General features: G+C 40.8%; 1 protein-coding gene across 2 annotated transcripts in view; it reads left to right on the top strand.

Moving 5' to 3' along the window:
* The window catches only part of GPC6 (glypican 6), a 1,119,186-nt gene that overhangs the window by 998,715 nt on the left and 95,436 nt on the right, over positions 1–25,035 (top strand). For both annotated transcript variants that reach the window (XM_043581540.1, XM_043581530.1), the window contains exon 5: positions 11,310–11,440. In XM_043581540.1, the coding sequence (XP_043437475.1) occupies positions 11,310–11,440 (131 nt within the window). The remainder of the gene's footprint in view (positions 1–11,309; positions 11,441–25,035) is intronic.

Consider the following 25,035-nt stretch of genomic DNA (forward strand, 5'->3'; position numbering starts at 1 on the left):
AATTTGACTATTAAAAATTTCAATTTCTGCGTAGCAAAAACTACCATGAACCAAGTCCAAAGATCAATGGCAACTAGTGAGAGGAAATGGTGATTCATGTCACCAAAGAGCTGATGTCTTTAACGTATTTATTTTTACAAAAAATAATTCTTTATATCAAAGTGAAAAAGTAATCCAACAGAAAAATAAGTGAACGAAGAATATGAAGAGAAAAATGCGGTATTAAACATATTAAAGGATGTTCAATCTTATAATGAAGGAAATTCAAGTCAAAACCACACTGAGATGCCAGTTTCTTACCCTATCAGATTGGCAAACAGCCAACCGTTTGATCTTAACAACATCTAAAAGTTTGAGACCTAGAAAACCAGACACTGTTGTGTATTGCTATCAGGAATGTAAACAGGTACAGTCTTTACAGAGAGAACTTTGGCATTGTCAAAATTTTAAATGCCAAAATATATTTGACCTAGCAGTTGAACTCCTAAGATTTTATCCAACACAGTTATTTGCACATATGTTGAATGAATCCTGTGCAAGGATACTCACTGTGGCATTATTTGTAACAGCAGGAAGCCACGGGACATGTTCAGTGGTGAGAAGTGAATTTGCAATGAGGGATGAAGTCTGGTCACCAATCTCTTTTCAGACTTGAACCTTTGGAAGTTCTCCAGCAGATAAAATGAGAACAAGGCAACATATAGAATAACTAGTCGGCCATCAATTTCAGGAGGGATTGCATGTGTGGGGGACGTTGGTGGCAATGTCGATGTCATTTTCAGAGTTCTGATGGAATGCTGAGAAAGGAGTCCTGTACATGGGGCTGGGGCACCATGGGTGGTAGTGGACAGGGCTGCTAAGGCCAGGCTAAGAGGTCCCGACTTTCTCCTAAAGTCCATGGCAACCTTTAGAACAAGGCAGTGACCTCATCTGATTTGCACCTTTAAAGACAGTTCTGCTAGCCACGTCCGAGGAGAGATGACAGAGCAGCAAAGGCAGAAGTAGGGATCGTGATCAATGTGAAAAGTCAGAAGTGCAGCCCAGAGAGGGGGAAATAGTCTCTGTTTGGGATTCTTATGAATCAGAATTCTAAAAGTGAAAATGTCTTTCCTATAGAATTGCCTTAAAAACCAAAAACAAAAACTACAAGAAAAAAAGAAAAGCCCCTCTGAGAAGGGCGTGGCCCTTAGGACCAGAAAGAGCACGTGCTCTCTACCCTGGCGTGGCCACCCTTTTCTGAGTCTCCAGCTCAGGTCTACCTGCCTCTGGATCCCTGTCGCCTCTAGCTCTGCCCTTTCCAGGCCTCTCCAGAAACACATTCCTGTCCAAGATCTCATGAGCATTTTAATTAATCGATTTGGCAAGAGCAAAGGACGTGTATACTCAATGTGCCTGTTTCCAGAAGCCACAGAAAGCAAAGCTTTCTAATTACATCTATCCCATGGGCATAAATGAGCACATATATGTATGTTGAAGCTGGTTTTTTTGTTTTCTTTTAATGAATAACTAGATGTGGGACCACCTGGGTGACTCAGTCAGTTGAGCGCCCGACTCTCGGGTTCAGCGCAGGTCACGATCTCACATTTTGTGAGTTCGAGCCCCCCATCAGGCTCTAAGCTGACAGCAGGGAGCCTGCTTGGGTTTCTCTCTGCCTCTGTCTCTGCCCCTCCCCCACTTGTGCTCTCTGTCTCTCTCAAAATAAGTAAATAAACTTAAAAAAAATTTTTTTTAATGAATAACTGGATGCCAGTGAATGAATTTACCAGGGTACCTTTAATATTTCTTGATTTTCTTTTATTATTTTTTTAATTTTTTTTTCAACGTTTTTTATTTATTTTGGGGACAGAGAGAGACAGAGCATGAACGGGGGAGAGGCAGAGAGAGAGGGAGACACAGAATCGGAAACAGGCTCCAGGCTCCGAGCCATCAGCCCAGAGCCTGATGCGGGGCTCGAACTCCCGGACCGCGAGATCGTGACCTGGCTGAAGTCGGACCCTTAACCAACTGCCACCCAGGCGCCCCTATTATTATTTTTTTAATTCTTTTTTCTGCTTCTCAGTGGGGAAAATATCTTGGTTAAGCTAAAACACTGGTGCATCAGATGGAAGAGGGAGAGCATTACTTGTAAAAAAAATGGTCACTATGGAATTCCTATGAAACTATAAAGTAAATTGTGCTTATAGATCTCATTTTTCAAAAAGTAGATTATTAAGACAAATGTAAAAGATTTGATGAGAACTTTGAAATGAAGTTTTTATCTTAATTCAGATTTCCCTCAAAGGGAAAAAAATTGTTTAAAAAAATTTTTAATGTGTTTTTTATTCTTGAGAGAGAGAGAGAGAGAGACTGAGCACGAGCAGGGGAGGGGCAGATGGAGAGAGGGACACAGAATCGGAAGCAGGCTCCAGGCTCTGAGCTGTCAGCACAAGAGCCCGATGCAGGGTTCGAACCCACGAACCGTGAGATGGTAACCTGAGCTGAAATCGGACGCTTGACGGACTAAGCCACCCTGGAGCCCCTTAACTGAGTTTTCAAGGTCATTTCTACTCTATCATTATTTAGGAAAAGCCTGGTAACACCTCATTTGAAAATAAAAGCTTTCTCTTCCTGTCTCCTCTAAAACATTTTGAAAATCACTCCCTTCTACATTAAAATCCGTAGCATTCAGCAAGATCATTTCGGATGTTACATCTCCTTTTCTCAAGAAATAAATTAAAAATATTTATCTGATCGTATGAAATCCTACTTAATATTTATATCCTAGAGGAGCGTAAACATTCAACAGTCCCTGCAGCAAGACAGGTTTTAATCCAGTGCCATCCAGAGATCAGAGATAACGTCCAGCTCCTGTGTCAGAGTTCTTGCTCTTCGTAAAGTCAAATACTTAGAAAAAAATCAGAGGATTTACCTTTTGCCAAGCCTGCTGCCTCTCTGTCTCATGCTCACCTCCCAGGAGAAAAGTATATCCTGATGTGAGGCTAGCTGGTGTGCATTTGGGGGACCTTAGTGCTCTGTAGGCTTAGAGCAAAATTTTGTTTTTGTTTTTGTTTTTTGTATGTTCCCTGGAGGACAATATTTATTTTTTCTTGATCATTCCAGTGTTTGTAAACCGGGGTTATATCATAGGTGTTAAGTTTGTCAAATATAAATTGGCTAGAATTCTGAATATTTAGGTCCTGTCAAACAAATACTGGGAAAATATCTGAATATTTTATAAATATTGTCATGTGGCTGCAACCACATACGCAACCTGGTTTCCTGTTGTCACAAATTAATGGCCCCCAATTTAACAGCTTATAATAATAATTGTATTATTACAGATCACAGTACCGTGGATCAGGAATTTTGGTACAACTCAGCTGGCTGATTCTTCTGCTCCACGTGGTGCTGACCGGGGTCACTAGATGGTAAATCAACTGGGAGAGGAGTCTGGAAGGTCCTAGACTACCTCCCTCATGTGTCTGGCACCACGGCAGGTGTCTTAGCCCCATAGGGGCTGCTATAACAAAAATGCCACAGACTGTATGGTCTAAACAGCAAACATGTATTTCTCACACTTCTGGAGGCTGAGAGATCCTAGGTCAAGGCACCAGGAGATTTGGTGTCTGGTGCGAGACTGCTTCCCTTCATATGCGCCCATCTTCTCAATGTGCCCTCACATGACGGAAGGGACAGGGAGCTCTCTGAGGTCTCTTTTATAAGGGCACTAATACATTCATGAGGGCAGAGCTCTCATGACCTAATCGCTTCCCAAAGGCCCCACCTCCAAATAGCATCATCTTGGGGATTAGGTTTCAACATATGGATTTGGGGGGGACACAGACATTCTGCCTGCAGCAGCAAGGGTGGCTGGAAATCTGGGCCCAGCTGCAACTGTCACCATGACCAGTCCAGCATGGTGATCTCAGAGTAGAGTCTCATAAGACACAGAAACCGGAAGCTACAGTGTCTTCGGTATCGGTCTAGAAATTGGCAATGTCCTTTCTACTATGTGCTGTTAGTGACAGTAGTGACAGACCCCACCCAGATTCAAGGGGATGGGACATAAACCCCACCTCTCAATAGGAAGGGCATCAAAGACTTCGTAGTTATCATTAATTGGTAGAGCTTGACATCATGAGAAAATAACGCAGTCTTGCGTCTCAGCAGTGAACTCATCCATCACAAAGCAGCTGTTATCAAAACATTGATTTGGCATACCAAAGAGCTATACATCTTAAAGTCATCCATGTGCCTCTTACTTTCTTACAACTCATGTCAATTGCCGTCAACGCTTCCACCAAAATATCTTGTAAGTTGGTCCTCTCTTTTCCACTTCCGCCCGGAGGTGGTGCCTTGTATGAGCTAACCTTTGCGGACAGCTGAGTATGTATGTGCCAGGCATTGAACTAACAACTTTACGATTTCATTTGGTTCCTCTTGCCACTACTATTAGGTAGACATTGTCATCACCTCTACTTCATAGATGAGCAAGATGGGACTCTGGGACGTGCGTTATGTCTCCGGCACTTAATAGATGGTCCTAGATGGAGACACAGGCACCTGCCTCCATCTAATCAGAATCAGGTGTCCTCATTTGTAACAGAAATGTCTGTGCTTACTTGAGCAAAACGCCTTGGCCTGGAGGTGTGGTGTTACCTGCAACCTGGCTCCTCACCTTTGGATGAGCACCGGGTTGAGCTGCTATGCAAGCCCCCTGTGCTCTCACAGAGTCGCCTTATGTCTGTGTGCCTCGGAACCTCAGGCTGCAATACCAGTTACTTTTTTTAATGCTTACTTATTTATTTGTAGGGGGGTGGGGAGCAGAGGGAGAATCTTAAGCAGGCTCCACACTCAGTGCAGAGCCCGATGTGGGGCTCGATCTCACAACCATGAGATCATGACCTGAGCTGAAATCAAGAGTCAGACACTTGACTGAGCCACCCAGGTGCACTGATACCAGTAATTTTTAACTCATCTAAACTTAATCTCCATTTGGAAATGAAGGTTTTGTATACTGTTTGAGCAAGACAACAGTCCTTTGTTTAAAGAGAGGGGCACCTGGGTGGCTCAGTCGGTTAGGCATCCGACTTGGGCTCGGTCATGATCCCACAGTTCGTGAGTTCAAGCCTCTCGTCAGGCTCTGTGCTGACGGCTCAGAGCCTGGAGCCTGCTTCGGATTCTGTGTCTCCCTCTCTCTCTGTCCTTCCCCTGTTCACACTGTTTCTCAAAAAAGGAATAAATATTAAAAAAAAAATTTTTTTTAAAAAAGAGAGAAATGAAACTTGGATGACACAGGAGATATGTGCAGAAGGATTGGCTGATCATTAGCTGACATGCTAGTCCTGTCCCAGTTTAACTGGCAATAGATAACAGCTCAAGAACACAGTTAAAAATAATGTTCCAAATAATCCAAAATGTAAAAGGCACAGAGATAATTAAGACAGCATAGGATGGCAGCCTCTGGAGTAAGTGACGGCCATGTTGTGGCTTAATTGATTGCAGAGGAACTTACGAACGACTGCCTTGGTGTCACAAAAGTAGTGGGAGGGGAGAGAGGCATGTCTTCCTTCAACCCCAAAGAAGAGGGAAGGTTCTTCTGACACCTGGAGAGCTTAACTAATGACCGCCTTGCCCAGCCGGTGGGAGGCAAACCAGTCAAGCAGGGATGCTCTTGGCTGCTCGGCGGGCCATGCAGACCCTCTCACCACCTGAGGTCTGGGGCCCCCCGGGGGAGTGGCCATTCACTCCCAGGCCTACACATTGTCCCAGGACTGGATAGCTCTAGCTTTCCACTGCCACTTTCTCATTCTGTAATGTAGCTAAACTAGACTCCTAAATACAGGAGGTATAAGCATGACCCTATGTAGTGGAAATGCAAAACACTCAGAAGAGTCTTCTGCAAAGCTTTTTCTTTTGTGGCCCTGGGGAATCCTGTCATGTATATTTAGAATGAAAAGGGGAACTGGGCACAGGGATGACTGTATCTTAAGGAGACATGTGTTTTTGTTTTGTTTTTGTTTTCATTGAGATATAATTGACATGTAACATTGTATTGGCCAAGGTGTACCACATAATGATTACATACATATATATATGCACACATATATATATGATTACATGTGCGTGTATATATATATAGATAGATAGATGATCACACAATAAGTCTATTTAACATCCGTCATGATACATAGTCACATATTTTTTTCTTGTGATGAGAACTTTTAAGATCTACTCTCTTAGCTGGGTGCCTGGGTGGCTCAGTTGGTTGAGTGTCTGACTTCATTCAGCTCAGGTCATGATTTCACCACTCATTGAGTTTGAGCCCCATATCAGGCTCTGTGCTGATAGCCCAGAGCCTGGAACCTGCTCGGGATTCTGTGTGTGTGTCTCTCTCTCTGCTCCTCCCCAACTCGTGCTCTGTCTCTCTCTGTGTGTCTCTCTCTCTCAAACATAAACTTTAAAAAAAATGTTAAGATCTACTCTCTCAGCATCTTCCAATGTGCAAAACCATATTGTTCACTATAGTCATCATGCCTTACATTATTACATCCCCAGGACTTATTAACTGAAAGTTTATACCCTTTTACCTCTTTTCACCTATTTGTCCCACCTACTAATTCCTGCCTCTTGCAACCACCAACCAGTCCATTCTCTGTATCTATGACTTCGTTTTTTGTAGATTCCACATATAACTGAGATCATACAGTATTTATCTTTCTCTCTCTGACTTATTTCACTTAACATAATGCCCTCTAGGTCCATCCAGGTTGTCACAAATGACAGAATTCCTTTCTTTCCCATGGCTGAATAATATATATCATCTTTATCCACTCACCTGTTGATGGACTGTTCCATTGTTTCCATGTGTTGGCCATTATAAGTAATACTTCAGTGAACATGGGGGTGCAAATATCTTCTCAAGTTGGTGATTTTATTTCCTAGAAATGAGATTGCTGGAGCATATGGTAGTCCTATTTTAAACTTTTTGAAGGAAACTCCATAGTATTTTCCACAGTGGCTGCACCAATTTATGTCCTCACCAACAGTGTAAAAGTGTTCCCTTTTCTCCACCTCTGTAGTTGATCAGCACAATAATAATTACTATTCTTTTTTATTATTATTTTGGTAAAAACCACATAACATAATATCTACTCTCTTAAATTTTTAGGTGTAAAATATAGTAGTGTTAACTGTATGCACATTACTACTCTTAATGATGATTCTGAGGTTTTGAGCCAATCTACACTGGCTTTTGAGTCTTCAAAGGAGAATTTAATTTACTTAGTAATTATATGTATATAATTAGTATATATTAGTTTATATATGTAATATATACTAACATATATATAAGGTATATAAACTAGTGTGTGTATATACGTGTGTATTTATATATATTTGCATACATATATGCAAATATATATGTATATAATGTATATGTATATGTACGTACATATACATATGTATGTGTATATGTACGTACATATACATATGTATATGTATATATGTACATATACATATATGTACATATACATATGTATATGTATATATGTACGTATACATATATGTGTATATGTACATATGTATATGTATGTGTATGTACATATATTATATATGTGTGTGTATATGTATATATATACATGTATATGTATATATATGTATATATATGTATATGTATAATATATATGTGTGTGTGTATATATATGTATAATTAGTAATAGCCTAAACCACATAACTTAAAGTAGCATATTTTAATTGCTGATCTAAAGTAAAAGAAAAATAGACACCCACCTACATCAAAAATGTATCATCTTAAATTAGCTCTTATAAAAAACTAAATGAGTTGCAATAAAGAATGGAAATATAGGAGTAACCAATTTGAGTGTAGGTGACCATTAGGTTATGTTTAATATACAGGATCATCAACTGGGCTGCCTTTTCCCAAGGCCACAAAGGCAAATGATCAGGAGTGGTTCACCCTGAGCATTTTTATCATGATTAGAGTCTAAAAAGAGCAGATAAGTTTGCAGACCCAGAAACCTAACAGGCATGCACTATGGCGGGAAAAGAACAGGGAACAAAAAGATGGAAGTCACCAGAGAGAAACAGCTCTACTTTATGATAGGACCCCATAATTTCAAACTGTCACACTAAAATAAGTCCTTAGCATCCAGTCTGAACACTGGTCCTTATTACCCAGAGCACAATGGCTCTCAGATTTTCAGGAGAGCCTACAGTATCACTGTCTCAAGTCAGCCCATTCATGTCAGATGAATATACCTAGAGAGACCGACCAGTACTCTTTGTATTATGATTTGTGCAGATACTTATGTAAAACACACAGTTAACGATGCCTTAACTGATCCCTTAAGGATCAGTTTCTTTCATTTCACGTTGTGAGTAACTCCATAGAGCCAATTCTTTTTCCTGTACAAGGATTCTTACTTCTTCTAGCAGGATATACCCATCTAGAGAAACTTGGTCATTCGTCATAAAAAATCATCATCAAAAACCTATTAGAAAGCTAAGGGTAAAGGGGATTTTTTTTTTTTTAAGAGAGAGAGAATGCACTTGAATGGGGGAGGGGCAGAGGGAAAGAGAGAGAGAATCCCAAGCAGGGCTCAATCCCACAACCTTGGGATCATGACATGAGTCAAAATCCAGAGTCAGACACTTAACAGACTGAGCCACCAGGCGCCCCTAAAGGGGGTTATTTTTAATAAACATACAAAACAGATACAAAGACAGAAAAGAAATAGATCAGACAACAGCCACCTTTTAAAACCTTGAAGGGAAAAACATCTTTAATATCAAAATACTACAACCCTACAATGTACATCCTCTGTCCACGCTGCCAGATAACTAAGGTCAGCAAGATGCAGAGAAATCACTACTTTTGTTACAAGATCTTGTCGTGATGTACACAGATAAGTCTGCATTATGTAAGGGAAAAAAATCAGAAAATTTGTTGTTAGGGGATCTTTGTGAATCTATTCATACTCCAAATTTTCCTAAGGATACTTTGGGACAGAGTGCCAGGAATGTGGCTGGAATAGAGCGCATTTATTCCCGGGGCCTTACATGAATTGTAGAGCAGACTCCATCCTGGGGGCTGGCGCAGAAAACCAATTGATACTGTTCAAGCTTATGTTGTTCACAAAACCTAGTCCTCTTTAGAAATGTAAATCTGTGCTTCCTAAAGAGTACTGTATCCTTCTTACAAGAATTCATCTCTCTTAAAAGGTTTCTCATCTGCCTAATTCATAACTATTTATAACCCTGAAAGAATTTTGATTGTTGGGCTTTGGGTTGAGCATGGTTGGATATGAATAAAGATAAAATTTGGTCTCCTCACACTAATACTATAAAATAACTGTATAAACAGCATTTACCATTAACAATATATTATATTTAGAAAGCAGATTATATGATATATGTATGGTATATTTCTAGTTGCATGCTTAAAATATTTATGCACAGAGGAAAAAAAACAAGGCCTACACAAACTGTTCAGAGTGTTTTTCTGGGAAGTGGTATTATCAGTGTATTTCACTTTTTGTTGGTTTTTTTTTTTCTATATTTTGTGTTTGATAATAAACATCTATTATTTTGAAAGAAGGAAATTGTTTTAAGATTGGCTCCCAAGAGCTTTCACAATTGAAAAACCTGAGATCCAAGACTGGAATCTGTATGTTAAAAGTCTAGGCTGTGTTGCCTAATATGGTAGCCAGCAGTCTCAAGCAAATTTTAAAAGTATATTTAGGAGAACCTGGGTGGTTCAGTCACTTAAGCCTCCAACTTCAGCTCAGGTCATGATCTCACAGTTCATGAGTTCAAACCCCGCGCTGGGCTCTGTGCTGACAGCTCAGAGCCTGGAGCCTGCTCAGATTCTGTGTCTCCCTCTCTTTCTGCCCCTCCCCTGCTCATGATCTGTCTCTCTCTCTCTCTCTCTCTCAAAAAGAAACATTTAAAAAATATGAAAATTACATGTAAATTAATTAAAAGCCAACTAATTTATTAACAATTTAATTCTCCAGTTGCACTAGGCACATTTTAAGTTTCAACAGCCACATAGTCCTCATCACATAAAGTTCTATTCGACAGTCCTGGTGGAGGCAGGCTACCAAGCTGTGCCCTGAACGCTAAGACAAAAGCGAGCCAGTTTTCATGTGTCCGTAGGAGTGGACATATGCCCTTCACCATAGACCCTGAGAGACTCTTCATCACCAGTCCCTTTTATACACCTCACTAGACTGAGGCCAGGTAAGCTCAGGGTTTTTTCCCATAGCCATTCAGCTAGTTAGTGACAGATGAAGGATGAGAACTCAGGGCTACTAGCTCCTAACACATAGCCCCTGTCAACATGTCACTATTACCATCTTTTCCAGAAAACTAAAGCTTCCCAAACAATACTTCAGTTGAATTCAGCTCAATTTTGTTTCACAGACATTTTTGGATGCTTAAAATGTGATAGGCACCATAATAAGCCTTGAATATACAAAACCAAGTAAGAGATGTGTCTCTACCCCAAAGCATGCCTAAGTGCTAACCCAGAAGGGCATCCGAAGTGGTGTGATAGTACAAATCAGGGACAGGTCTGTTCTTGGGAAATCTAGAAAGGTTTGAGTAGGGTCTGGACCTTTGTGCACCCAAATCCATGCGTTAGCACTTCTTCTTTAATATTCTCAATTTTCCCCATCCTCCAGGAGAAAAGAGGCTAGATTCCATTTTTTTTTTTGAAATCTACTTGATCCCTGACCTAATTTTGCTTTGTTTCTATTTTTGTTCTTTGGTTTAACTTCATGTGGAATACTAAGATACCTTCAACTCTTTCAATATGAACAAATTTTCTTATTTTTAAGCCTGGTTTTATACATGTAAAATAATTTTAAATATTCAAATGAAATTAAATAAAATACTGCTTTGGTATTTAGTCATCCACCCCATTTTTTGGACTACATAAAAGCAAATAAAAATTTTGAATGAATGGGGAGCACCTGGGTGGCTTAGTCGGTTAAGCGTCTGGCTCTTGACTTCAGGTCAGGTCATGATCTTACAGTTCATGAGTTCGAGCCTCACATGGGGCTCTGTGCAGACAGTGGGGAGCCTGCTTGAGATTCTCTCTCACTCTCTCTCTCTCTCTCTTTCTGCTCCTCCCCCATTCGCTTGTGCACCCTCTCTCTCTCTCCCTGAAAATAATAAATAAACTTTAAAAATAAATTTTGAATGAATGATTATTTTTCAACAAGTTCTGTTGGAAATGTTTAAACACAGGCTAATGACTTGGAGCTCTGTGTTCTTCTATAAATCATGTTCCTGTGTTTTAACAGATGCAATGCTCTTGGTGGCAGAGCGACTGGAAGGACCATTCAACATTGAGTCTGTCATGGACCCAATAGATGTCAAGATCTCTGAAGCCATTATGAACATGCAAGAAAACAGCATGCAGGTGTCTGCAAAGGTATTTGCATTAGTCATGTTTGTACTAATAAGGAAAGTGCAGGAATGTAAAAACGAAGTAACTAGATGTGTCGACTGGGATTATGAATTCTAATACATCGTCAGAGAGCTTGTCCTGGTGAGCTACAAATTTGCTATTGCATTCAAAATGTCTACCAAAATGGCATTGAGAGGGGAAACAATCTTTTATTCTCAGCTACTCAATCATGAAGTTTCAGAGAGTCCCAGGTATATTGACTAATCCCTCACATTTGTGAGCAATTTGGGGGGAATTTTCTTTTTAATATGTTTGAAATCTCTGCACACCGTCAGCCTGTTCTCTCTCTAGGAACTTCTAATTATATCTTCAGCTGTGCAAACCCAGCAAATGTTCTATATGTTCCGTCATAAATAATTAAACATTTCATCTGACTTCCTGTTTTAAGACTATGGTGTAACCTTCATTAATGACCCTTTAGGGGAAAGTGCTCCTTTGTATGAAGTCAAGCACACGTTAAAAGAAGAAAAGCTCATTTTCATAAATCATATGAGACAGAGCTTCTGGGTTTGCAGCTGCAGAGACCCCAAATGCCAGGTGCCCAATTTTTATTTGTCTCTGCTCAGTTGAAGATAAGCAGGACCTGCATTAAGCCAAATGAAGTTTGCAAAGTGTCTCCAGCCTGTCCCTTCATCGCCCCTTTTCACCCACAATGGCAACTGCACAAAGCCCTTATGTGCTCTTTACTGGTCTCTCTGTCATTAAACACTAACCAAATCTATATCAGTCCTTTGAACCTGGTTGGTGACTGAGTGATTGCGTTTTAATTGAAAGTCGTTCACGGAAAAATAGGTCAGCCAAAGAGATGCATGCTTAGCTTTCTTCGATTTGTAAAATCCTTTGTGAGATTTCAAATATAATCAAGGAGGAAGGGGTGTGTGATGGGGAGAAATTGCAGGGCAGAAAGCCAGCCATGGAATCAGACTAGGTCTCCTTGGATGAGTCTGAATCAAGCCAGATTTGGGCTTTTCAGGGTGAGCTGGTAGGAAGCGGGGTAAGAAAACATCTGGCCTGGGTCCCTTTCTCTCTGTCCTTGAGAGAGGAACAAGCCAAAAGTTGTATAGGCCTAGATCTGGCTTTTAATGAGCTTTGGGGGAGCCTGTGTCAAGGAAGATGCTCCAAATCACCACGCCTGTTGGGGAAATGGCACGTTCGGGGGCTCCGCAAAAAGCTATTTTCTTTCTTTCCTGGGGAAACAAATCGCAATCATTTATTCCTCTCAAATCTACTGCCCGCACGGGGACTCGTGTTGTTTTGAGAGGTCACTAGCTCAGCAGTGCTTAAGTACCAGAAACTGAGGTTGCTAATATTCAAAACAGCCTTGCAGGAGATGGCGTGAGTTGTACACTGACAGACGTGTCTGCAGTTTGAGACCATCACACTTCTTAGAAGGATTTGCACTGGAGCGTGTGCATTCGTGTTCAAGTTACTATATTAAAAATTCTCGAAGAGGTCAGATGGACTCTCTTTCTTCCCAGAATGTGGATGAGACATTTTTGTTGAATTTGTCCAACTACATTATAATAGTAGGGCTGTTAATAAGGGATGTGCTTTTAAAAAGACATATTTCTTGGTAAGAAATGTCAAAATCAAGAGTAGAAATAATATAGGGCATGTAAGAGGACACTCACCTTAGAGGATACAGCATAGCGGGTCATAAAAAAACAGTACAAAAGATGTCAAAGGGGCTAGAAAAGGTGTAGCCGGTAGTCTTGACACAGGGCAAAGGGGAGGGAGTTAAGGAAGGGGAGAGAGGAGAGGTTCTGCAGGAAAAAAGGATGGGAGGCAGGCTACCATCTGGAAGAGGGTTTGAGGAAGGACCAAAGCCAGCCTCACACACAGGGGAGAGGTAACAGGTGGTTGGAACTTGGACACATTTAGCAGGAAACACCAATAGGATTTGCTGAAGAGGCGGATATGTTCCTGAAGAGGCTTTATTGCATCAAGGGAATGGAATTTGGAAATAGGTAGTTTCATTTTCCATATAAACCATATCCATGAAATTATGAGTGAACTAAAGTCTGAAATCTACATTCTTAGCTAAGAACTGGAGGGTTGTCTTTTTCCTATTTCAAAGGCCCCTCAGTCACCCTTGATAGACAGTGACAAGGAATGGAAGTTCTAGATTTCCACACTTTCACCACAGTATTTGCATAACGAGACTTCCTTGCCTTCTGATAAGGCTTTGAGTGAAGCCAGAAGCTATTTCCTAATTGAGGGTAGGGGTGGGGGGTGGACAGACATCCTGAGAGTTGTAAAGCTCACAAATTAAAATGACTTTTTACTCCAGGATATGATTGGCAACTTCTCCTTAGAAAATCATTGACCTTATTACACCAGTGGCTGATAGAAGTCATTCCAGAGCCTCTTTCGGAAAAGCAACAGTATTTATAACTGCTAGATCATATGTGTTGAATGCTTACTGCAAGGGACTGCACTGGGCTTTATATGGTTCATGTTATGCAGTATTTATAACAATGCTTGTGATGAGATAGAACTCCCCCCCTATTTTCCAGATAAGGAAACCAAGGCATAGAAAGGTTAAGTAACTTACAAACCCCGCATGGTGCATGAGGGGTGCATAGAGGGTGGTCTGGTGGCAGAAGTCACTTTGCCAGATCACTGCGTTACAACAAGGAAGGTGCCTCCAAAGCCAGTCTCACATAAGGGCGGAGTTCAGCAAATCTGTGCTGCCTAGACCAAATATTAAGAGAAAGTTCAGAGACTTTCACTAATACCTTCATGAGAAGCCGAGGAAACAGGGTGGCAAAGCCAGAAGGACTCAAGTTGTCCGTCTTTCTGTCCGATTCCCTTCAAAACCCACCTTGCGCTTCCCACCATGCTGAATTCTCATGAAAGAGTTCTCTTGTCTAACCTCATCACTCATGGCTTCCAGCCTTTTCTCGGGTTGTGATAGTACAAAGTATAAAAGACTACTCTTGTCTCCCTTTTGCTATCTGAAGGCGGAGAGGAACACGCAACAGTTTCAGATAGGAAATTTCCCTCTCTAATGGTTCTCCTCGTATCTGTAGGAGGGAACAGCTCATGCAGTGGGATTTACCGACCAATGAAAAGATCTGTTCTCACCATGTGTGCTTGTGCTCCAATCTTATCTTAGATCTGTTTTTACAGATATTATCAGATCCTTTTCCTCTCCTATTTAGCCCACAGCTAAACTGTTATCTGTAAGGGATACTGACATTCCTTTCAAAAGAATACATTGGCTAGGGGCGCCTGGCTGGCTCAATCAGAAGGGCATGCAACTCTGATCTCAGGGTCATGAGATTGAGCCCTACATTGGGTGTGGAGATCACCTAAATAAATAAATAAACAAACTTAAAAAAATACATTGGCTATATGAAGTTGTATGATCCAGTTATAATAATTTGGGAATAGCATTATGGCACTTATTTCAAACTCTTGGTTTGTATATTCTTTGTATAATATCATATGTTATATAATATATTACATATATCATTATATGTGTATATATGTGTATATACACATTTAAGTGTTTGGTTTTTTTTTTGAGAGAGAGAGAGAGAGAGAGAGAGAGAGAGAGAGAAAGAGATAGAGAGTGAGCAGGGGAGGGGCAGAGAGAGAGAGGGAGACAGAATCCCAAACAGGTTTCACGATGTCAGCACAGAGCCCAACGTGGGGCTCAAACTCAGGAAACATGAGATCACAACCTGAGCCAAAATCAGGAGTCAGATGCGTAACTGACTGAGCCACCCAGGTGCCCCTGTATATACACAATTTTAAAGACTGGAGACAAACACGTGTTAAAATTTGGTTGGTTCTTTTTGGGCGAATAATCACCTAGTAACAATGATAATCATCATTGCCACCATTAGTTGAACACCTATTATATTCATTCACCAAATACCCTATCATGTACCAAGCCTGAAGAATGTGGTAGAGGACAAAATAGATCCTCTGCCCTCGTGTCAGTCTCTTTCTAGATGCTTTACGTATTTATTTCACATCCTTGCTGCAATCTTGTAGAACATCCATTTCCTGATTTTATAGGTAAAGAGTGTTAAATTTACAGAAATTAAGTAGCCTGCCTAAAGTCATGCAACTACCAAGTGGCGAGCTGGGATTACTACTGCAAATGGTCTGATCCAAAGAAAGAAGACTTTCCCAGTATGCCACTATTTCCTCAGTAAGTGTCTCCCCACCTGGTCTAGACATAATTCAGCCCTGGAGGAAACAGCCTTCGCACAAGAGGGCTATTGCCCAACACGTACCACAGGGAACCTTCTGATGAGAAACACATGCTGTTAGTTCTTCAAGCCCCAAACAACCAAGCTTCTCACATTCACCAATTTAACCATCTTCATCACAGACAGGAAAGCACCCTTATTATTCTACCGCTTCTGTTACCTACACAAATCAAAGAACTTTGCAGGTTTGTGGAAATTCCCCAAGGGAAGGGAGAACAAACCTTGCTGAGTCCCTGTCTGTGAATTTCAGATGTGTTGATAGTCTCCTTCTAATCCTATCAGGGAAGGTGGAACTGATCTCACTCGATATAATTTAACTGCATTAGGAATAATTTCAAACCTAATCCAGGAAAAGATTGGTTTGTCAGATATAATCTAAATTAAGAAGGGAGCCATTAAATTCCAATTGAAACCATCCATTCAATTAATACTTATTACAGACGAGAGTAGAACCCATTATGGAAGAGCAGGGTGGCCTTCAGGTACTTAATTTTCTCACGACAACTCTTTCTGAATCTCTGGCACAAATGAAGATTTAAAAAAAACCTAAGAGGACAGAAAAGAGAATATAATAACATCTGCCTCTAGGTAGTGGGTCTTAGTTTCCTCATCTGTGAAATGAACGGTTCTTTGAAATGTGCTTTTCCAGTTCTGCACAGTTTACAGTGTTGTGAACATTATCTCTTTATCTCTTCACTACCGGTTAGAGTTTCCTTTCTGAGCATCCAGATATTTTTCTTGGGATCTTTTGTTTTTCAAAACATTCAGACACCAATGATATCACATGTGGAAACTATCTTCTTTCAGATATGAAGACTCTGTTTAGAATTTAGCTCAAATAAGTATATTTTTATTCCAGTGGTGTTTATATTTACTTTGAGCTTCTAGATTCTGTGTGCACTTCTTAAGGCAGTAAACATGATATTTCTCGTGTTGTGGTTATTTGCGTACTTACCGTCTCCTTCCAAGATTAAAAATTATTTGAAGACAGGAGTTACATCTTATTTGTTACTACATTCTTTAGAGAGTCATCCTATCGCATCATTGTATGCATGGAAACCACATTGTATTTTGCTGAGCTGAATTTGGAATGTGAAAGTATAATGCCACAGAGACTTCAACAATAAAGAATAGAAAACACCTTAAAATGTATTTGAAGTCAGTCTAGTATTCTTTTTTTTTTAATTTTTTTTAACGTTTATTTATTTTTGAGACAGATAGAGACAGAGCATGAATGGGGGAGGGTCAGAGAGAAGGAGACACAGAATCTGAAACGGGCTCCAGGCTCTGAGCTGTCAGCACAGAGCCCCACGTGGGGCTCGAACTCACAGACCGTGAAATCATGACCTGAGCCGAAGTCGACCGCTTAACCGACTGATCCACCCAGGCGCCCCTAGTATTCTTTAAAATAGCATAAATGTGAAGGGGTACCTGGATGACTCCGTCAGTTAAGTGTCTAACTTCGGTTCAGGTCATGATCTCACGGTTTCATGAGTTCAAGCCCCATGTCAGGCTCTGTGCTGACAGCTCAGAGCCTGGAGCCTGCTTCACACCCTGTGTCTCCCTCTCTCCCTGCCCCTACCCTGCTCGCACTCTGTCTCTCTGTCTCTGTCTCTCTCTAAAAAGTAAACATCAAAAAAATTTTTAATTAAAAAATGAGGATGCTAGTAGTACCTACTCATAGACTTTTTTGAGAATAAAATGATGTCATCCATGTAAAATGCTTAGCGTGGGATTTATCAAATTGAAACCACTTGTACAAGTTCAATGTTTTAATTGCTGTTATTGAAAACATCTATGATGTGTAAATCCTAAAGAGCATTGATTGGCTCTGTGGTTTTGCCTCCTCCATGATGGCCTGTGAGCTTCTCTTTAACATCTCAGATTCGAAGAGCAGGATGTGATATATACACCTACTCTGAAAGTCACCTGTGCTCGGTGTTATTTCCAATGGCAGTGAATCTCCTTGAAAGGGACACATATTTTGGCATGTCCCGTGGCATGACATGGCACTGAAGAAATGTCTAATGAACAAAGCCTTCAGGAGGAAGGGGCTCGGGGAGAAGAGTGGGGTGGAGAGAGGCTGTCAGCAGCTTACTCCCTACCTGGTGGTCGCACCAGTACCGATACAGCAAAGGTTTTAGAAGAATGTCACTGGCCTTTGCCTAATATCACATTATTCGTACATGAAGGGAATAATTGGCCTGCATTGACAAGTAGCTCAGTTCCTTCTGCCTGATTTCTGAGGAAAAAAGCAAATGGCTATACTATTTATTATAAAGTTCTATTTCTATTTCTTCTTCAGGTTTTTTTTAAATGTTTATTTTTGAGAGAGAGAGAGAGCACGCACACACAAGCAGGAGAGGGGCAGAGACAGAGGGAGATGCAGAATCCAAAGCAGGCTCCAGGCTCTGAGTTGTCAGCACAGAGCCTGGTGGAGGGCTCGAACTCACAAACCGCGAGATCATGACCTGAGCCAAAGTCAGAAGCTTAACCGACTGAGCCACCCAGGCACCCTGTTCAGTTTTGTTTTTAAAAGAAAAGAGGGAGTCCTCAATGATGTCTCGATTCAGAATATTCAGAAGAGTTTCTCTGGTTTTTCAAAATTTCAAAGTTTATATTCTGCCCGTCAGCTCTTACTTATAATATTTCACCAAGAAACAGTGACCTCCTTGAAACATCTTTTATTCTTTGATTTCTCTATTTCTACACAGAAAACTAGAATCTGTTCTATTCCTGTTTGTGACATCACTGGATAAGAAAGCCAGATTTTTCAGATGCTACATACAAAGAAAAGAAAGGAAGGGGGGAAAAAAAAGACACCTTTCTTATAAAGTAAAATGAAGGTTCGAGAAAAATGCCTACAATGCATTAAAAGAAACGCATCCCAAGCAAACTAGTTTTAACTTTCCTTCCATGTACAGGGATTTAAAAAAAAAAAAACAAAAAACTCCCTCCTTTTGATGATAAAGGGAAACTCCTGATTATCTCTAACCTTTGGAGATTTATCTTAAGATTTTCCTTCACTTTAACTTCAGGGCAAAAGATGAGAAGATTACCTTTAATGAAGCTTACTCAAGAATAGGTGACTGAAACTCAATTCGGTTTTTTAACATTCAGTATGTTCTTAGAAACAGAGGAAGATACCCTCTCACTTGCCTGAAAGAAAGTCTTCTTCTAACATCCTCCTTAGAAGGGAACTCCTTAGAACTTTGAAGAGAACTCCTTCCTTAGAATCAGGCTTTCCAAGGGCCACGGATGGTCGTGTTGAGGAATTCAGTAGACCCAGTGTGACCCATATACAGTCATCCCCGGCTCTTAGTGTTGCCCTCTACCCAGGGATACACTGTCCTGCTGGCTTCAGAGAGTCAGTGCCCCAGCCATCCTACATGTATGCATAGGAAGGAGCTACCACTGTGTGTTTACAGTAACTTGTTCTGCCACAAATGTTTGAATTATATGGCTTCCTATAAGTCTTTCTTCTAACATGTTTTGCAAGTCTCTTTCATTTCACCTCATTATTCCAGAATAGATCTTTTTTTTTTCTTTTCTTTTTTTTTTTTGACGTTTTTATTTATTTTTGGAACAGAGAGAGACAGAGCATGAACGGGGGAGGGGCAGAGAGAGAGGGAGACACAGAATCGGAAACAGGCTCCAGGCTCCGAGCCATCAGCCCAGAGCCTGACGCAGGGCTCGAACTCACAGACCGTGAGATCGTGACCTGGCTGAAGTCGGACGCTTAACCGACTGCGCCACCCAGGCGCCCCCAGAATAGATCTTAAAACACCAGCCTAGATGCCTTACAAAGTGAGAATCAATAATTTCTTTATTAATACACGTGACCTGTTAGCTAGACGAAATGTCTTTAAAACTTGGGGCGCATGGGGGTGGGTGAGAGAAAGAGCTCTTCTGCAGAAAAGTGAGACCTCCTCGGACACAGTGTTCTGACTTTGCTACAGGGACGGGAGTAATTTCCCCCCGAATCTCTCCCAGCCCAGACTGCTCTCCGGATCATGCCTGTTTATCCAAGGGTCAGCCACACATCCCCACCTGCCACCCGCAATAGCGCTATCCAAAACTGTACTCGTATCCTCCCAGAAAGCCTCCCTCCCCAGAGATGGTGCCCTCTGCCGCACCTCGTCCTAGACAGAAACGCAGCTGACTCCTCAACTTCCCCTTCTCCCTCGCCATCACAGTCGGTCTATAATGGACCCCACTGATCAGTCATTCTAAATCTCTTTTGAATCCATCCACCGTGGCTCCCTTCATTTTATCATCTCCCCTGTGGATTATAGCCTCCTAATTTATTCCCTGCCTTTGGTTTGGCCACGCTCTCATCTATTCTCCACAGTCACCGGGTGGATTGCTAAAAATGCAGATGTGTTCACATTACTCCCCTGCTCCCAGCTTTCCATGGCTCTCAGGTGCCATTAGACTCAAGGCCAGACGTAGCCCGGCACAATGTTGTCCTTAGCCTGTCTCCCCAGGCCACCACTCACCACTGTCTCCACCTGGAATTATTGAAGCAAATGTTTATTGAGCATTGATTATCTTCCGAGCACCATACTAGATGCTATGGAGGTGGTAGTGGATAAGACCAACCGAGTCTGAGTCCTACTAGACGTTTTAACACAGGAAGTAAGAGAACCTCTGTATGTGCCACACATACAAGATGGCCCTGGCTTTGTTGTTCCAAAGAACCATCCTCTGTCACCTCCATGCTTTTGCACAAGCTGTCCTCTCATCCTGGAACATCGTGTCCTCTCCACCCCGAACACCAAATATGCACCATCTTCCAGTATTTCTAGCACATTCCAAATATTTCTTTACTTCCTGGGTAAGATTCAGTGACATACTGGCAAATGCTTGCACAACCAGCTCTCAATGCAGTAACCATCCAGTTAACCATGTAAATGAAGTTATTAACTATGCAGTTAGTTACTAAGCATGTAGTGTTTGCCAATTTCTGTTGTGTAAATATTCCCACCATGGTGATTTCATGCTACCAACGTGATGTCACTGAACACAGAGTAGCTCACCACAAGGTAACATTTCCCCCCTTTAGTGATACAATTGGCATAAATAACCTCAAAGGCATAAGTAATAGTAAGTAATTAGGAAGTAATGAGTTTTGAGTATATAGTACCTTTGTTTTCAATATAACGTATACAAATTTCTTTAAGTTTCTACAGTTTAGCTTTTAATAATCACTGTTTAATGACTGGCTTGCAGAATTCCTGAAAATTTAACAAGTGGTCTTGTGAGCCCATAAGAGCCAGTTTGAACACAGCACTGCTATTCTAGAAATCCTTCTCTGACCCTCCATTCTGGTTAGTTGCCCCTTGTGGGTGCCCCCGTTGCATTTATCATGATGTAATTGTCCAGTTTCTTGTCGGAACTTTCATGAGAGCAGGGGCATGTCCAGGTGGCACCTATGTCTGGCCATAGTGACACTCAATGAATATTGTTTGTGTGATGGGTTGAATGGATGATACAGAGCCAGGCTGATGAAATCTACACATCTATGTAAATTCAGCAAAATAATCTTAAAACTCATAAACAAAGGGCATATAAAATAATCATTTAGCCAGGCCAAGAAGGTTAAGGTCTCTTCGTCTCCACTCTCAAAATACGCTTTGTTCGGTTCCTTGTAATTCTTCCCTACTAACCATTTGGGAGAAAATGTTAAGGTGTTCTGCTCTTTAAGGAAGGCAAACGCTTCAAGGGAAAAAAATCATCTTCTCAAGCAAATGGAACGAATTTGCTTTTATTGAAGAAACAATTTTAAGACGTATGCAAAACATCTGACAGATATTCTGGAACCAAGCTGCATAAGCATTGGGAGTAAATTTTTAAAACCTTAAAACTGACATGGTAGCTGGCTTTTGAAAATTGAAGCCAGTGAAAAGCAGCCAAAGCTGAAACTGATGAGTTGACTTGATTCAATATAACCCGAAATTCTCTTCACGGAGTCCTGAGCCTGCCCAGGGACCCATGTGGAGTTTGCCAGACAACTTGGCCAAGGGATCATTGTAATCAGTCTTTAGAGGGAAAAAAGCATGAGTCAGGGAGCAAAGAAAAAGAGAGGAAGAGAGAGGGGAAGGAAGAGAGAGAAGGAGGGGTGGGTGAACAAGAAAAGAGCAGATTGTTCTGAGACATTAGGATGAAAACATGTTTTCTTAAAAAATCAATCCATAAAGAGAGCTGGCAAACTAATAAAACAAAAGAAAAAGAAAAAGCCTTGATATTTAAAATGTTTGTGTAACGAGCACAGTAATTTTATATATCAAAAGAAAGAAGTCATTATTAAAAGTTTTCGGTTTATATTCAGGAAAGGTTTTCGTGGGATATTAGCAGAATGCAAAAAACATTGTGAAATGAGGCTCTAGGGTGTCAGTTTAGTCTTGTGTCATGGTGATGATATGGCTTTTCTGGCTATGACTCTTAATAAACTGGGGTTTAAAAAAACATTTCAACTTATTCACATCTATTTACTAATGATAGGTGGACAACTCCTGCACACCCATTTCTATCTCCAGATTATACTTCTTTGAAAAAGGACCCCAGCTCTGTGCTGACCCTAGACAGTCAAGGACAGGGAGACCCTTCAACTGCAGCCACGGGCAAGTGGCGATGCTCAGAAAGGGATGCTTTGCAAACAGCCTGATTTGCCTTCCACTTTGCTACAAGCAACAGCCATTGCTTGAGACATGAGCCCAGTTTCCTCTAGAACCTGTGTCTCTTAGCTCACCCGCCATTAATCAGAGAGCCAAGCCTGACTATTATATACACAGGGTCTTAAGCTCTCTAATTGGCTTTCCAAGCACAGTGGTTAGCTGTTATCAAGCGATCAAGGAACAGGGTTTTTTTTTGGTTTTATTTATCAGTTTAAACAAAGTTGTTGATTTGGTTTTGCTTTAAGTTGGCACGGTAAACGGAATAAGGGAAATATCAAATGAGTTTTTTACACAGACCCATGATTCATTGTTTTTCCTGAAGTCCAAAGAAAGAAATGTTAGGTTGATTCTGGAGAGATAATGATTCTTTGTGATAAAGTATATAAAATACATAGCACAGGGTCTGGCCCATCATGGACATTCAGTAAGTGAAAGCTCTCTTTTCCTTTCCAGTCTTGTCTTACAGAAATCTGTCTGCTAATTGCCTTCCATAAATGTTTGCAAAAGGGTGAAATTACAACTAAAAATTTTATTTATCCATAAGCTTTCATTCCCAGGGTTTTTTGTTGTTGTTGTTTGGTTGTTTTTGTTTTTGTTTTTTTAAGAAAAGCATGTACTGGGGGCGCCTGGGTGGCGCAGTTGGTTAAGCGTCCGACTTCAGCCAGGTCACGATCTCGCGGTCTGTGAGTTCGAGCCCCGCGTCGGGCTCTGGGCTGATGGCTCAGAGCCTGGAACCTGTTTCCGATTCTGTGTCTCCCTCTCTCTCTGCCCCTCCCCCGTTCATGCTCTGTCTCTCTCTGTCCCAAAAATAAATAAACGTTGAAAAAAAAAAAATTTAAAAAAAAAAGAAAAGCATGTACTGTGGGGCTCCTGGGTGGCTCATTCATTTAAGCATCTGACTCTTGGTTTCAGCTTAGGTCATGATCTCACAGTTCATGGATTCAAGCCCCACAATGGGCTCTTCTCTGACAGTCTGAGGCCTGTTTGGGATTCTCTCTCTCCCTGTCTCTCTTCCCTTCCCCTGCTCATGCTCTCTCTTTCTCAAAATAAATAAACTAAAAAAAAAAAAAAAAAACCACATACTGTGTGCTATGAACTCTTGCAGATTCTGGGATTCAGCAATGAACAAAATATTTAAGATCCAATTCTTCATGAAAGATTACCCATGCATCACTCTGCATAATCCATAGATTTGATTTGTTATCCATTATTGTGCTATTTAATTGCTAAAATATTACTTCAATAATATACCTTTCTATGCCTCATATTTTTAGTGTCTTTTCAAAGCATCATATCATTCGGTCTTCCCAGCAGCCATGAGAATGGGGGAGAATATGTTACTCCAAGGTCATACAGGTTTAAGGAGAAAGTCTAGACTCTCGTTCATGGCCTTTCTCTTAGGCCACAGCTGTCTCTCATGAAAACAATGAGACATACTTGGACAAAACATATGTAAAGCCCATGCAGATATGATAGCTTCTGTTTCCTTGGGAACGACTGGGATAGATTTGAATTCCCCAAGTGGTCATGTAACAAACAGTTCACTCATCAACACTGTAATTTAAATTAGAATCTCGTAAGTAAATAAAACATTACTTACTCTCAAAACACCAAGTCCAAATAAATCTAGGTAGCATTAACTGCCACCCATATTAATATGAAAGATTAGAGTTCTGTCTGCAAATTTTCAGAACGATATATGGGAATAGCAACATCCCACCACAATAAGAACCCACTGAGCAGAAACTGAGAAGATAGAATTTTTTTAAAAACATAGGAGCCGAGACAGGATTGATCGGCAGCCGCTGCTTATCAGGTCACCAGTAATGACTTTTGTGGATGTATAATCAACCTGCAGAAGACAAAGAGATATAGGTATAAAGCTACGGATGCTTCTGGAAAAGTGCATACCATGTTGTTTTATTTTAAGGGAAATATGTTAAGACGCTGAGATGTCCTTAAGGGAAAACGGCTTATATTTTAAAACCTAAGACACAGCACTCAAACCTGTTATCACCACACCTTCCTCTCTTTTTCACCTCTCGGAAACAATAAAATGTCTCTTCTTTCAGAACTTTGTAGCTTTAACGTCAGCGTCTTTAATCTCAGAATGCCAGCATACTTCTGAGACATTATTTTAGTAATCTTCTTAAGAGAGAGAATTCATAAGGCAGATATGTTCCCCAAACCCACAGGTTTTGCAAGCCCACTAAGCACGAAGGAAAATTCTGTTGTACATTTGTGGTACCTGTCTACACCGGGACTGCCAGCTACTTTTCCAAATTACAGCGGTCCCCCCTTATCCATGGTTTTGCTTTCCATGGTTTCAGTTTTTCAGTTACCTGCACTCAAATGTGATCCCAAAGCAGATGACCTTCCTTCTGACCTTCCTTCCTCTGTCAGAAGGCCACCACCAGTCTAACACCATGTCACAGCGTCTGCGTCACTCATCCAACTTCATCTCTTGTAGGCATTTTATCCTCTCACCTCATCACAGGAAGAAGAGTGATACAGTGACAGTAAGATATTTTAAGGGGGGGTTCCATGTTCACATAACTTTTATGATGGTCTTTTGTTACAATTGTTCAATTTTATCGTCTCTTATTGTTGTTTATCTCTTACTGTGCCTAATTTATAAATTAAACTTTATCATAAG

The sequence above is a fragment of the Prionailurus bengalensis genome, chromosome A1, assembly GCF_016509475.1.
Source record: "Prionailurus bengalensis isolate Pbe53 chromosome A1, Fcat_Pben_1.1_paternal_pri, whole genome shotgun sequence".
NCBI classification, from domain to species: domain Eukaryota; kingdom Metazoa; phylum Chordata; class Mammalia; order Carnivora; family Felidae; genus Prionailurus; species Prionailurus bengalensis.